The 13,542-nt window shown below is 43.5% G+C and overlaps 1 protein-coding gene across 1 annotated transcript in view; it reads left to right on the top strand.

The window, feature by feature from the left end:
* Positions 1 to 13,542, top strand: part of EVC2 (EvC ciliary complex subunit 2) — a 126,077-nt gene that overhangs the window by 36,113 nt on the left and 76,422 nt on the right. The window contains exons 8-9 of the mRNA XM_035005329.1: positions 6,176 to 6,310; positions 9,708 to 9,847. Coding sequence (XP_034861220.1) covers positions 6,176 to 6,310; positions 9,708 to 9,847 — 275 coding nt within the window. The remainder of the gene's footprint in view (positions 1 to 6,175; positions 6,311 to 9,707; positions 9,848 to 13,542) is intronic.

The following is a 13,542-nucleotide window of genomic DNA, read 5'->3' as shown; positions in this document are numbered from 1 at the left end:
TTAAATTTTTGAGGCACCTCCACACTGTTTTCCAAAGTGGCTGTACCAACTTGCATTCCCACCAACAGTGTAAGAGGGTTCCCCTTTCTCCCTAACCTCTCCAACATTTGTTGTTTCTTTCCCTGTCCATTTTTGCCATTCTAACTGGTGTAAGGTGGTATCTCAATGTGGTTTTGATTTGGATTTCCCTGATGGCTAATGATGATGAACATTTTTTCATGTGTCTGTTAGCCATTTGTATGTCTTCTTCAGAGAAGTGTCTTTTCATATCTTCTGCCCACTTTTTGACTTGATTATTTGTTTTTTGAGTGTTGAGTTTGAGAAGTTCTTTATAGATCTTGGATACCAGCCCTTTATCTGTAGTGTAATTTGCAAATATCTTCTCCTATTCTGTGGGTTGCCTCTTTGTTTTGTTGACTGTTTCCTTTGCTGTGCAGAAGCTTTTTATCTTGATGAAGTCCCAAAAGTTCATTTTTGCTTTTGTTTCACTAGCTTTTGGAGATGTATCTTGAAAGAAGTTGCTGTGGCCGATGTCAAAGAGGTTACTGCCTAGGTTCTCCTCTAGGATTTTGATGGATTCCTGTCTTACATTGAGGTCTTTCATCCGCTTTGAGTTTATCTTTGTGAATGGTGTTAGAGAATGGTCGAGTTTCATTCTTCTGCATGTGACTGTCCAATTTTCCCAGCACCATTTATTGAAGAGACTGTCTTTTTTCCATTGCATGTTTTTTCCTGCTTTGTCAAAGATTATTTGACCATAGAGTTGAGGGTCCATATCTGGGCTCTCTATTCTGTTCCATTGGTCTATATGTCTGTTTTTGTGGCAGTACCATGCTGTCTTGGTGATCACAGCTTTGTAATATAGCTTGAAATCGGGCAACGTGATGTCACCAGCTTTGTTTTTCTTTTTCAACATTTCCTTGGCGATTCGGGGTCTTTTCTGATTCCATAGAAATTTTAGGATTGTTTGTTCCAGCACTTTGAAAAATGTCATTGGAATTTTGATCGGGATGGCATTGAAGGTATAGATTGCTCTGGGTAGCATAGACATTTTAACAATGTTTATTCTTCTGAGGATCTACAAAAATTAACTCAAAGTAAATCAAAGACTTAAGAGTAAGACCCCTTAGAAGAAAACAGGGGAGACTTCATAACATCAGATTTAGTGATGATTTTTTTGTATATGACACCAAAAGCACAAATGACAAAAGAAAAAAAATAGGTGAATTGAATTACATCAAAATTAAAAACTTATGTGCATCAAAGGATACAATCAAGAGATTGTAAAGGCAGCCCATGGAATGGGAGAAAATAACATTCACACCATGTAAAAAACTCTTGTCATCTTAGTCAGTTTGGACTAAAATAGCATATTGTTATAGACTGAGTGGCTTAAACAACAGACTTTTATTTTCACAATTCTTTAGGCTGGGCAGTGCAAGATCAAAGCGTTGGCAGATATTGTGTTTGATGAGAGCCACTTACTGGTTTGTAGATGCCCATCTTTTCATTGTATCTTTCCATGGCAAAGAGCAGAAAGAGCTCTGGCCTCTTCATTCCCTTATAAGGGGACTGACTAATCCTATTCATGAAGGCTCCACCCTCATAACCTAATTACCTCCCAAAGGCCTCAACTCCTAATACCATCACATTGGGGGTTAGGTTAGGATTGAAAAATGGGCAAAGGACTTGAACAGACATTTCTCCAAAGAAGATATACATATATGTAGTACGCACATGAAAAGACACTAATCATTAGGGAAATGCAAATCAAAACCATGATGATACCACCTCATACATATTAGGATGGTAACTATCAAAAAAATAAAAAGATAAAACAGCTTGGCTGTTCCCCGGAAAATTAAAGGTAGAATTATATAATCCTGTAATTTCACTTCTGGGTATATATCCAAAAGAATTGAAAGAGATATCTGTATACCAATGTTTGTAGCAGCATTATTCACAATAGCCAAAAGTGGAAGCAACCCAGGTGTCCATTCAGTGAATGAATGGATAAACAAAAAAATATATACACATACTATGGAATTTTATTTAACTGTAAAAAGGAAGGAAATTCTGACACATACTACAACATGGATAAACCATGAAGATTTTATGCTAAGTGAAGTAAGCCAATCAAAAAAGACAAATACTCTGTCATAACACTTACATGAGGGTCTTAGAGGGTCAAATTCATAGAGACAGAAAGTAGAATGATGCGTGGCAGGGAGCTGGGGGGAGGATGGAAGGGGGAGTGTGTTAGTGGGAACAGAATTTCAGTTTTGTAAGATGAAAAAGATTTGGGGGTGAATGCTGGGGATTTCAGAACAATGTGATTGTACTTAATGCTACTAGAATGTACAATGAAAAATGGTTATGATGGTAAATTTTATGTTATGTGTGTTTTATTATAATTTAAAATATTATTTAAAAAATTTTAATGGTTAAATATTCAGAACTCCAAAGGAAAAAGGAAAACTTAAAATTCCTAGAAAGCAAAAACAGATCCTTTTAAGATGTCATCAGACACATTTATGCCAGAAGACAGTGGGATGGTACCTCCAGTGTTCTAAAGAAAAATTATTTTGGACCTTGAGTTATAGATTCAGCCAAATTATCAATCCAATGAGGGCAAAGTAATAACACTTTAAGACATATGAAATAAAAAATCTTTTCTAAACAGATTAACTTGAGAATAAATAAATACTGCGAATACTCCATGGGAAAAAAAAGCATCCAAGGAAAAGAAAGAAATGGGATCCAAGAAACATAGTTTTTCTTTAATGAATAATGTGTGACAATACAGAAAGCTGTGAAGAGAGGGCTCCAAATGACAGGAGTGCAGCAAGCCTGGAAAGTAACCAGTCCTAATTAGATCAGAGTGTCAAAGCATTCTGGGAATGATGAGTTTAAGAAAAAAGAATCCACTCCCTGCAACAGATAATATCATTAAGGAAATGCTATATAACAGGAAGGAAAAAGAAAGGCAATGAGAAACTCCAGGAAAAACAAAAAGTTACAGGAAAAGGAGTGTCAGTCCAATTTGAAGCAAACTAAAAATGTGGCATGATTTTGAACAATTGATAAAGTGTAAGAAAAGGGACTGAATTAGAAATATACTGCTTTGAGGAGCAGATATATAGTAATATAGGATTACATTTTTTACTTTATTCTTCAGTGAATAACATTTTCCTAATCATCATAATAATAATGTCTTTAAAACTTTTTTTTAGTTTTAGTTTCTGGAATGAACCTATAAACAACCACGAAGAATTGTGGTTGCAAAACAAAATATATATGTTATAAACCATACATATAAAAAATATATATGTAATATATATAAATATATTTATATATATAAGTATATATAAATATATAAAAACCATATATATATAAAAGATTTTTTATTTCATATGTCTTAAAATGTTATTACTTTGCCCTAATTGGATTGATAATAAATTCTGGAAGAAAGAAGTGGGAAAGGCAAGTTGGAGGCAGGTGTGGGACACTAATGTCATTGTCTTTTTTATTAGTAAGATGACAAGGAGACAAGAAATAGTCTCTAAATTAAGTGCTATAAAAGTTGAAGTTTAATTTTTTAATTTGAAGGTACAAAAGTAGCTAATTGAAAAACTAAAAATAATCATTAAAATTAGAAGGAAGTGTAGAAAGGGATATTTATAGGTTACATACCCTATAAATTTGTAAGGTAAAAATTCTGACCTAAATTCACATCTGTCAAAACAGGAATTCAGTTAATAATATGTAATTTGATGAATCAATAAATAAAGATACATGCATAATTTTTAGAGTATTTAAATTAACTAACCATTCTGGTTAACTAAACCATGAAAACTGAAATCAGTATCTGTTTAAGACATTTGCCCCTGGGAAGCTGGATTAGAGTGGATAGGGGAAGGTAACACAGGGAAATTTGCTTTTCTTTTTAAATACTTGACTTCTGTTATGAACTCTTTTTCCTAGTATACATACGTACATTACTGTGCTTTTTAAAAATAATAAAATGGTTATGTAATTGCTCATTATATGGATTGGATAATTTATAGAAACTTAAGATATAATCACTCTTTGTTTTGAGGACATTTAAGATCCATACACATTTGTGTTACTTTCTATGATGCTCTGCAAAATAGCCTTACATATAAACAAATCTTTGTGTATATTTCTAGGCCAAAACCACCTTGTATATAAGCCTTTATGCATATTTTTGAATTATTTCCTGAGGAGAGAATCCTAGGCATGAAATTGCTGACTTAAAGGGCTGACCGTTATAAAGCCTTTTGTTATGGACACACATATTTTGTCCCTCTTATTTTTGAGTATGACACTTTGGTGAAAACATTCCAAAGGATGAAAGTGTTATCAAAATGTGAGGCTCTCAGTCCAGGTCTGTTTTTGAGGCCACCTTCTGATAAAATGACTCATTAATGGCCACCATATAGCTTCTCCATTACTGTACCAAAGGAGTTCCCTTTGTTTACACAGCCCACAAAGGAAGACACGGCAAGAATCACTGGTGTTTAGTGAGCAAGTATTAAAGCCAGACACTCTTTTAATGATTTCATTCAACTTCATGCATATTCTTGTTTAATCCTCAGTACAACTCTTGGAGGGCTACTGTCTCAGTTTGCAAGGGAAGGAGCAGAGGCAAAGAGAAATGAACTCATCTGACCAATACTACATGACCAATAAGGCAGAGATGGTGCCACACCCAGGTGGTCTGAGTCCTGAGCCCAGGCTTCACCCGCTCTCCTGTTTACAGGTCCCCCTTACCTATGAATAGGAGGTGGACCTGGGTCAGACTCAGTCGGTGCCCACACAAAGAGTATAATCACACAAATGGAGAAAGAACCCCAACTTACAGCCTGGAACACAGTAAATACTCAGTAAATAATTGTTGATTAATCAATGAGCCAAGCTTTGTGCTAATCTCTATACTACTATTTTATTTAATCCTCATTCTAGGATTTATTTTTATCCCCATTTTACAGACAAGAGAAGTGAGGTTGCTGGAGGTCAAGTCACTCATCCAGGGTATCACAACTGTTTTGACAGAGGCGGCCTTTCAATCCAGATCTGTAGGATTAAAAATCCAGAGCTCTTTCTTTTGTTCAGAGTGTCTTTGGGAGAATTCAAGGAGTTAAGACTCATCCTGTGAAACCCTTAGCCTAGCCATTCTCAAATTGTGTTCTTCGGACAAATAGCACAGCAGCAGCCCCTGGGAACTTGGAAAAGCCACTTCTGAGGCCCTGTCCCCAGGTCTAGTGAATCAGGAGTCCAGGGTGGGGCACAGGGATGCGTGTTTCCATAAGTCCTCCTGGTTCAGATGCATGGTTAAGTGTGAGTGCAGGCTCAGTCCCCCGTCTGACCCGATCCGAGTGCTTATCGGATGCTATCTGCTGCTGTGGTCTCGAACCTGAAGCTGCATTGTCTAGCACTTAGCAGCTTCTCATGGCGGCTTGATGCCAGCCACTCCTGGCCTGCCACGGATGCATATTTGTCCCAGGCTCTTGCTGGCTGGAGCCCAGAGGATGCCTCTGAGGAGAGAGAGAGAGGGCTGGGCGTGTTAAACCAGGTTGTTGGTTTTGCTTGGCAGGCAGCCAGCCGCCTCCCGCTGTGTGATGCTTCCCTGCCCTGTGCATCCTCCAGCGTGGTCCTGAAGGCCAGCGTGGGCTGTGGGTTGCCCCTCTAAAGCTCTTGCGAAGGGGGAACAGATGGTGTAGGGAGAAGGGAAGGACACTACAGATTCTGCCCCTGACTCGAAACAGCTCACGGATCCCTAGTGCTGCCTTAGGTTTGTTACAGATGGATTCAGGAATGTACAGTTCTTGGGGGCCTGCCATATGCCAGGCTTGGGGTGGATGGTCCTACTTGTGCAAGCCATTGTGCTGGGTTCCTTGCAGTGTTTGTCCTGCTCAGTGCTTCAGATGTGCTGTGTGGAAGCCAGGCTATAAGGAAACAGGCTCAGAGAAGTCCAGTGACGGTCTCAGGCCAAGATGGTTTCAGCTAGTGGGACAGAGCTGGGCCCAAAGCCAGGCCCATCTCGCTGCCTCCATGCTTCTTCTGCTATAACTCTTCCTTATGACCTGACTGAAAGATGTGAAATGTGACCATGGACAATTCCACCCCTCCCCCACCGCCTCTGGTCCCCTAGGTTGTCCCAAACCATGGCCTTCATGCGGCAGGATTCTTCACAGCCTCCATCCTCTCCTTTGTGCTGACCTGGGTCACGCTTTTCTTCATGGCTCGGTATCAGTGTTTGAAGGGAAGCCTGCTCATCGGACATCAGGTGAGTCTCCATGTACGTTGTGTTCCTCGAGGGTAGTTCGATTGGCAGTAGATGTGAGGTTGACGTTTATCCTCCAGTTCAATGGGTCTCAGCCCTGGATTGATGTCCCAATCCCTGGGGAAATGACAGACACACGCTTATGTCCAGGCTCACATGCAGAGGCTCTGACTGGACGTCCCAGGATGTGCCCCTGTCATTAGTCGTATTTAAAGCTCCCTGGATGATTCCAGAAGGTGGCCAGGGTTGAGGGCCCCTGCAGTCTGACTGAATAACCGAGCACCTATCTGTGTGGCCAGTTCCACGTTCATGCCACGCTAATTCAGGTCCTGGTCCACACTCCCTGCTGACAAGTCTTTGGAGACTCACTTCATCCTCAGGGGGAGACTGGATACTTCGGCCCAGCTTGGGGAGCCCCTGTCGCCAGCTTCTGCCCACTTCTGCTGCCACTGTCCACTTCCCACCTCAGACCCAGTCCACCCAGTGACTCAGCATTCCTTGAGAGCATGAGCTCACCACGCTCACACCAGAGGCTTTTTGATCCTCTCTGCCCTTCATGAGCATAGTTCTGGCTGGGATGGGAGCCCCATCTCCAGGTTCCTGCGCTAGCTTCTGTAGACTCCACCCAGCACATCTCCTAATCTGTTGGGTTTGTCTGTGAACGTCTTAATCTCTGTATTCCTGTCTTGCTCTGGGTTCCCACAGAAGCACACCCCGGGACCAGGGTCCAAATGCAAGTAGTTTATATGGGGAGTGGTCCCAGGAAGTATTGGTGTGGGGTCAGGAGGTGAGGCAGGAAGGGAAGGCAGCTGGTCAGGTTACCACTGTGGGCCCCTGGAGCTTCACCCTGCCTGGGACCTCTGGGGACAGTAGTCATCCCACCCGAGGAGGGAAGGAGCTGGAGTATATATCATACCCTGTTGGTCATTGGTTGAGGACATGGGGGCAAAGGGGCTGTTAGAAGGTGGGGGAGGAAGGACTGTCCTCCCCACTGAAAAGGCACTTGGAGACCAGAGAATAAGCAGGCCACTCCATACCATTTATGCAGACTTTTATTCAGGATAACTTACTGACAGGGGATCAGGTCGGGGGTGATCCAGGTACTGTGCAGCTATTCTCACAAAGTCCAGACCTTAGTCCACAGATTTTATAGAGTCAGGGGAGGTACAGAGGGCATTGTAGTGAGATCAAGGGTCCACTTATACCTCCAAGAGTTCGCGTGCTCTTGGTTGACAGCTACCCTTTCATTAGATCTAATGGAACCATCCGTGTATGAGGAGGGGGAGAGACTATGCTATCTTTAACAAATTTATGGATGTCCTAAATGAGCCTCCCCCTTCCAGCCTTGGTGGGCATTTCTAAGGTATGTATATTAATTTCCAAGGGGCCTGGAACACGTAGCCCCAAGAGAGGACATGTACAAGATGGAGGGCCACAGAAGGAGTCAGTATTGTGAGCACTCCCGCAGGGGCCCGGACAGAGGGTGATGTTATTTCCCTGGCATGGGCTCTGAAGGCCAGTGAAAGCCTTTAGGGAAATAAGTGTAGGTCTTGGCTGGTGGATCTTGGGCTAGTGGACACTGAAGCAGCAAGGGCAAGGGGACATGGGTAGAAAACAGATGGTATCTGCCACCATCCGCGCTGCCTGGTACAGAACCCGGTGCTTGGAAGGCCCTGAAAAAATGTGTGAGGGAATGAACGAGCCCTTGGTCCATCAGTGGTTGGACAGACGGGATGGAAATCAGGGTGGTAGTTCATTGAGTGAGATGAGCTTTGCGGAGCTGCCACCAGAAGGCACTGCGGGGAGTAAGCATCCGGGAAGGCTGGAGCTCCTGTGACTCAGTGTCACCCAGGGCCCCAGCACCTTGAAGGGAACATCTGTCATCTCTCCCCCTCACTTTATATTGAGGAAACTGAGGCCCATGTAGTTAAACACTTGCTTCAAGTGGCCAAGTGTAGGCTGGACCTACTTCTGGGGGCTGTGTCTGGAGGCTGGAGGTCCTGTCCCTGTTGTTCACTGGTGTCTGCTTCCCAGAGGAGGGGATGGTCATTTCAAAGTGAGATCAGCCCACAGTGTCTGTGGCAGGCAAAAGGGAGGAGGAGGAAAAGGGCCCCTCTCATCAGACCTTGGGCTTCTCTCCCAAAGCCATTATCCATCACAGAACAAAACTTCCCTGCTGCTTTGATGAAGGAGCAGGAATCATTTCCTGGAGATGAAAGGCTGATTGTTACACCTGCAGAGAAGAGAGAAAAGGGTTGATTTAAGGTCTGAAGACCCTTGAAGTTCACAGAATGAACTCTTTTCACATTTTACTTTATTTTTGGAAGCCTGAGGCAACCAATGAGACAGTGTGCTATAAAATACAAGACAGCCTTCTTCACCTCTTCTAACACTTCACTCCTTCTACCCTAGGAGTTAGATCGATTTGGGACCAGATTCCAACCCTGACTCCTCATGAGCTGTGTGAATGCAGATGATGTTATTTTACCCTTCTGAGCTTCGGTTTCTTATATGTAATATGGGGCAACAGTACTTACTTTGTTGTGACAGTTTTGTGATAATAACACATACAAGGCACAGGGACAGGAATTCTTAAATATTAGCTATAGTTATCACCCATTTTGCAGAATCAACAATAAAGACAAAACAGATATATCTATCCAATCATTGGGTTGGGCTTAATTATCTCCCATGTCACTTCCATTTGACAATTCTATATTCTGATTAGAAACCAGCCAGATGCCTGAAGTTGAAGTCCATCTGCCAACTGGAATTTCTCTCTGCATGATGATTATGGTGATGGTGCTAATGATGGTGCTGCTGTTGGTGGTGGTGATGGTGATGATGCTGGGGATGATGATGATGATGATAGTATGGTGATGGGGATGATGGTGGTGATGGTGGTGGTGATGATCATGGTGGTGGTGATGCTGATGGTGATGGTGGTGATGATGATGGTGATGGTGGTGATGATGATGATGGTGAAGGGGGTGATGGTGGTGATGATCATGGTGATGGTGGTGGTGATGATGATGATGGTGATGGTGGTGATGATGGTGGTGATGATGATGATGATGATGATGGTGGTGGTGATGGTGATGGTGATGGTGATGATGTTGGTGAGATATTTTTATAGGTCTTTACAGGTTGCAAAGACCTTTCCATCCATTGTTTTGTCTATATGGACAATAACCCTGTGCAGGGCTACTACAATTATGATCCCATTCTTTGATGAGAAAATGGAGGCCCAGGGAAATGCAGTGTCTTATCTGAGTTTACCCTGCTCACAAGTGATGGGGCCAGCGAGGTTCTCTGACTGCAGATCCCTGCCTTCCCTCAACGTTCTCAGCACATGACATTCACGAAGGACCACTCAGTTGTTCCTGAAATTTCCCTGCAGGTTCAGCATCATGAGAGCAAGCTGGAACACTCCCAGTTCACGTCAGCCGATGGTGTCAATGAAGACCTTGCTCTCAATGACCAAATGATTGACATTCTGTCTTCAGAGGACCCCGGAAGCATGCTTCAAGCTTTAGAAGAGTAAGAATTCTCAATCATGCATATACTTACATATACTTGCTTGGATGTGATGAATGCTTTAACAGCACTGGCCTGAGAGCAAACACTGAGTACATTTCATTCATTCATTCATTCATTCATTCATTCATTCATTCATTCAGTTAATCATTCATTTGTTATTCAGTAGTCATCGTGGAACTACTGCTATGCTTAGTATTTGGGAAAAGGGATGAATAAGACATAGTTCATGCTATGAGCTAATGGGAAAAACAGACACATAAACAGAAGTGACCATAAAAGTGTGATAAACACCATGCTAAAAGGAAAATCCAGACTGAGCCATGAAGAGGAAGTAATTACTTCCAAGAGGGTGATGCAAATGCTTCTCAGAAGAGATATTTTAACTTGTCCTTGAAGCATGGATGTAGGCTTTCCAAGTGGATTAAGAGAAGAAAGACTTCAGGCAGAGGGAAGAAAGGGCAGATGAAAGGATAGGAAATGAGCAAGATGCATTTGGTGAAGCAAAGTAGCTTGGTACTACTGATGTGTGGATTGGGGTATTGAGTACAGAGACATAAAGGAAGAGGCAGCTGGAGAGAGAGGCCAGGCCAGGCAGTGTGTTTGCTGAACTGAATTCCATTCTTTTTATTTATTTAACAAATACTTATAACGTACCACCTGTGTACAGCAGAACCTAGAGCCGGACACAGTTCTGAACATTTCATGAATATGAACTCATAATCCTCTTAGCCACCCTACAGAGCAGGTATTGCTGTTCTTACCATCTTGTGGATGGGGACTTGAGAGAGGCTGCGGAGCTTGTCCTGGGGTGCACACTAGTAAATGAGAGAGCCAGGCTCAAGCCCAGGCAGTCTGGCTGCAGGGTACATGCTCCCTATCAGGATGCTGCTGCACTGTTCAGGGCTTCTCCTGGGGGTCCCGGTCCACGAGCCGACTCACTCGGCAAGGCTCATCAGCTTGGCCTTTCCTCCTGTCCTTTTGGCAAATATTTAAAGAGGGCTTCTTTATACGTTTCTTTTCTAAGCGTTCAGTTATCTTCTAAAATTCTGTCTTATCTTTTACCTCTTCAAACATATGATGCCTAATTATCTTAAAATCTCTGAAACTTTATTATTTTACCATGGCCTGTGCCTGTTGTCTGTTGTTGCTCTTAGTTTGTGATCTTATTTCCCAGTCTCCTCCTGTGCCTGGGTAGTTTTGATTGTGTGCCTGACAGTGTATGTGAACATTTAGGAAGACAGTCGAGCACTAGGATGAGATTATCCACTTCCAGGCAGCTAGGGGCGTAATTGTGATTTACCTCCACCCAGTCAGAGACTGAGAGACTGAGATCACTCAGAGCAGGGCTTCAGGTCCTTTAAGGGCTTCTCTGTTTCTGGCTTATCTTTACTTTTAAGGCATTTTTACCAACCGAAGACTCTGGGACTTTATCAGGATGACCTCTCCTTGGAATTCCTGGACTTGAGTTTCTATCTCCCCAGTTCTATAGATCTGTTGAGAATTCTGCAGAGTTTATCAGCCCTGGGCTGCTTCTTCTGGCATTTAGCAGGTGCCCTTCAGAACGGAGTGGCCCCAGATGAGGGGTTACCTACCTCTCTGAATTTATTTGTACTGCTAGGTCTTGACCTTGTCTTTTATTACTTCTTGTTAGTTCTCGGATAGTCTCAACCTAATTTTGCTTTTGCCTAGCTCTTCTAATTGTTTTCAATGTGATAGTTTTTCTAAATTACCTGGATCACTCTTAATAAGAACAGAACCCGTCTTTGTATAAGCCATATTCTAGACGATGAACAGGCATAGTCCCTGCCATGGGGGCAGCCTGTGAGAGCTGATCGTTACACCTGCAGAGAGGAGAGAAAAGCGTTGATTTAAGGTCTGAAGACCCTTGAAGTTCACAGAATGAACTCTTTTCACATTTTACTTTGGCCCAAGCAAGGGCCAAAATAGCACAGAGCATAGCACCACCGAGTGGTCCCTGGAGTTAGATCAGGTTTACATCTGGGTTGTGCTACCATGTTACTTAGGTGAAGACTCCGGGTGAGGCAGAGGCTAGGCTGTGGAGGGTTCTGGATGCCAGGCTCCACAGTGGGCACTGGAGACCCAGAGAGAGGCCTGTTAATATGGGCAGAGTCGTGTTCTTGAAGGCCAGTCTGGATATAAATGGAGAACGGCTTAGAAGGGTAAGTCCAGGGAGACTGTTGTAGGAGATGTGGATGTATGATGAGGGCAGGTGCTATAGGCTTGGGGAGGAGGGGGATATGCAGGAAGAGCCTACAAAACTTGGTCACTGATTGCCATGTGGCTGAATAGGTCTGCCCAGGGGGGTGTAGTTTGCACATTGCAGGGGAGGGAAAAACTCAGGAGGCCTCCCTAGGGTTCTGGGTTCTGTTTACTTGTTTGAGTGGGAGAGGAGGGGGTATCCATCAGTTTTACTGCTTGGTAGATCTCTGGGTCTTCTGCTTGTAGAATGTCCACAGAGAGGAGGTATGAGAGGGGTAGGCCTTCATGAGAGCAGTGTGATGCTCAGTTTGGGCCACGATCTTTGGAAGATCCATTTATACCAAATACCCATCTGAACACATAGGATTCTTTATTGGTTATATTAGGTTTTTATTTTTCCTTTCTTTGCTTGCTTGTTATACTGATGATTATTAGCAATGGGACCACATGGGAACCCCTCAAACTGGATTCCATTTATGACAAACTTCTTCTGATTCTAGGTTCGGTATGCATAGCTTCACCTGCGCACTTCCCCCTGGGGACTAATTGCTGTCAATTTGGAGTCACTCGATGCTGATAAGCTATAATGCCTTATATTTTTATACAATACCTTATATTTGTGCAGTGTTTAAAAATGCAGAGTCTCTTTTCCACACGCTAATTTGGTCCCCATGCTAATGCTCTTTGGGAGGACATCTTATTTTTTAGTATTTGCCAGTTGAAGGATCTGATGCTGTTCTGGGGAAAGAGGTGTATCCATAGTCACACATCTAGTAAGTGACAGGACAGGACTGGAGGTTTCTCTGTGGAATCTCGGCCATGTTTGTTTTTCACAAATAGTCTCTGAGCCCCGGTTTCTTCATCTCTCGACTGGGGAGACCATAAGTGCTGGGGGATACTGTAAAGTTTAATGATATGACAGGGACTTGGTGGCAGAGTCCTCTCTGGGTCTTGCCTCAGAGCGGGGACTGACTTGAAGGGAGATGAGCAGATGGTAGAGAGATGCATCAAGTAGATCAGCCCTTCTTGGAGACTTTCTCAAGAGCGGTTCAAACAGCAACTGAAAAAGGGGGAGCTTGGCAGCAAGATTGAGCAGCTCTGGTCCTGTCTCCTAGGAGCCTGGAAATGGTGTGCCATGGCGTGGAGAGACGGACCCGAGAGAGCACCAGAAACAGAGAGCGCTGTTTCTACTTCCTTAGGAGTGCCTGGTCACTGGTCTGAGAGAAGAGCTCTCTTATGTCCGACTCATGGCACTTTATGAGCAGAGGGGTGTTTTAAGCACAGAGGGATTTCCATCCTGCCTAAGGGCTGCCCCTCCCCAGCCAAGTGCCATCGTGCCGTGTCGGGCCTTCAGCCACAAACGAGCAGGGCTGTCCGTGCACAGAGCTGGGCATCGGGCTCTGTTCACCCATTTCTGGGTCCAGGGTCATGCGGCTTGGCTAACTGAGCTTTGTGCAGCCATTCGTGTGTGGTCC

This window comes from Mirounga leonina, unplaced genomic scaffold, assembly GCF_011800145.1.
Source record: "Mirounga leonina isolate KUSES-001 unplaced genomic scaffold, KU_Mleo_1.0 Mir_129, whole genome shotgun sequence".
NCBI classification, from domain to species: domain Eukaryota; kingdom Metazoa; phylum Chordata; class Mammalia; order Carnivora; family Phocidae; genus Mirounga; species Mirounga leonina.
The sequence above is the reverse complement of the archived record's forward strand: the minus strand, read 5'-3'. Positions and strand labels throughout refer to the sequence as shown.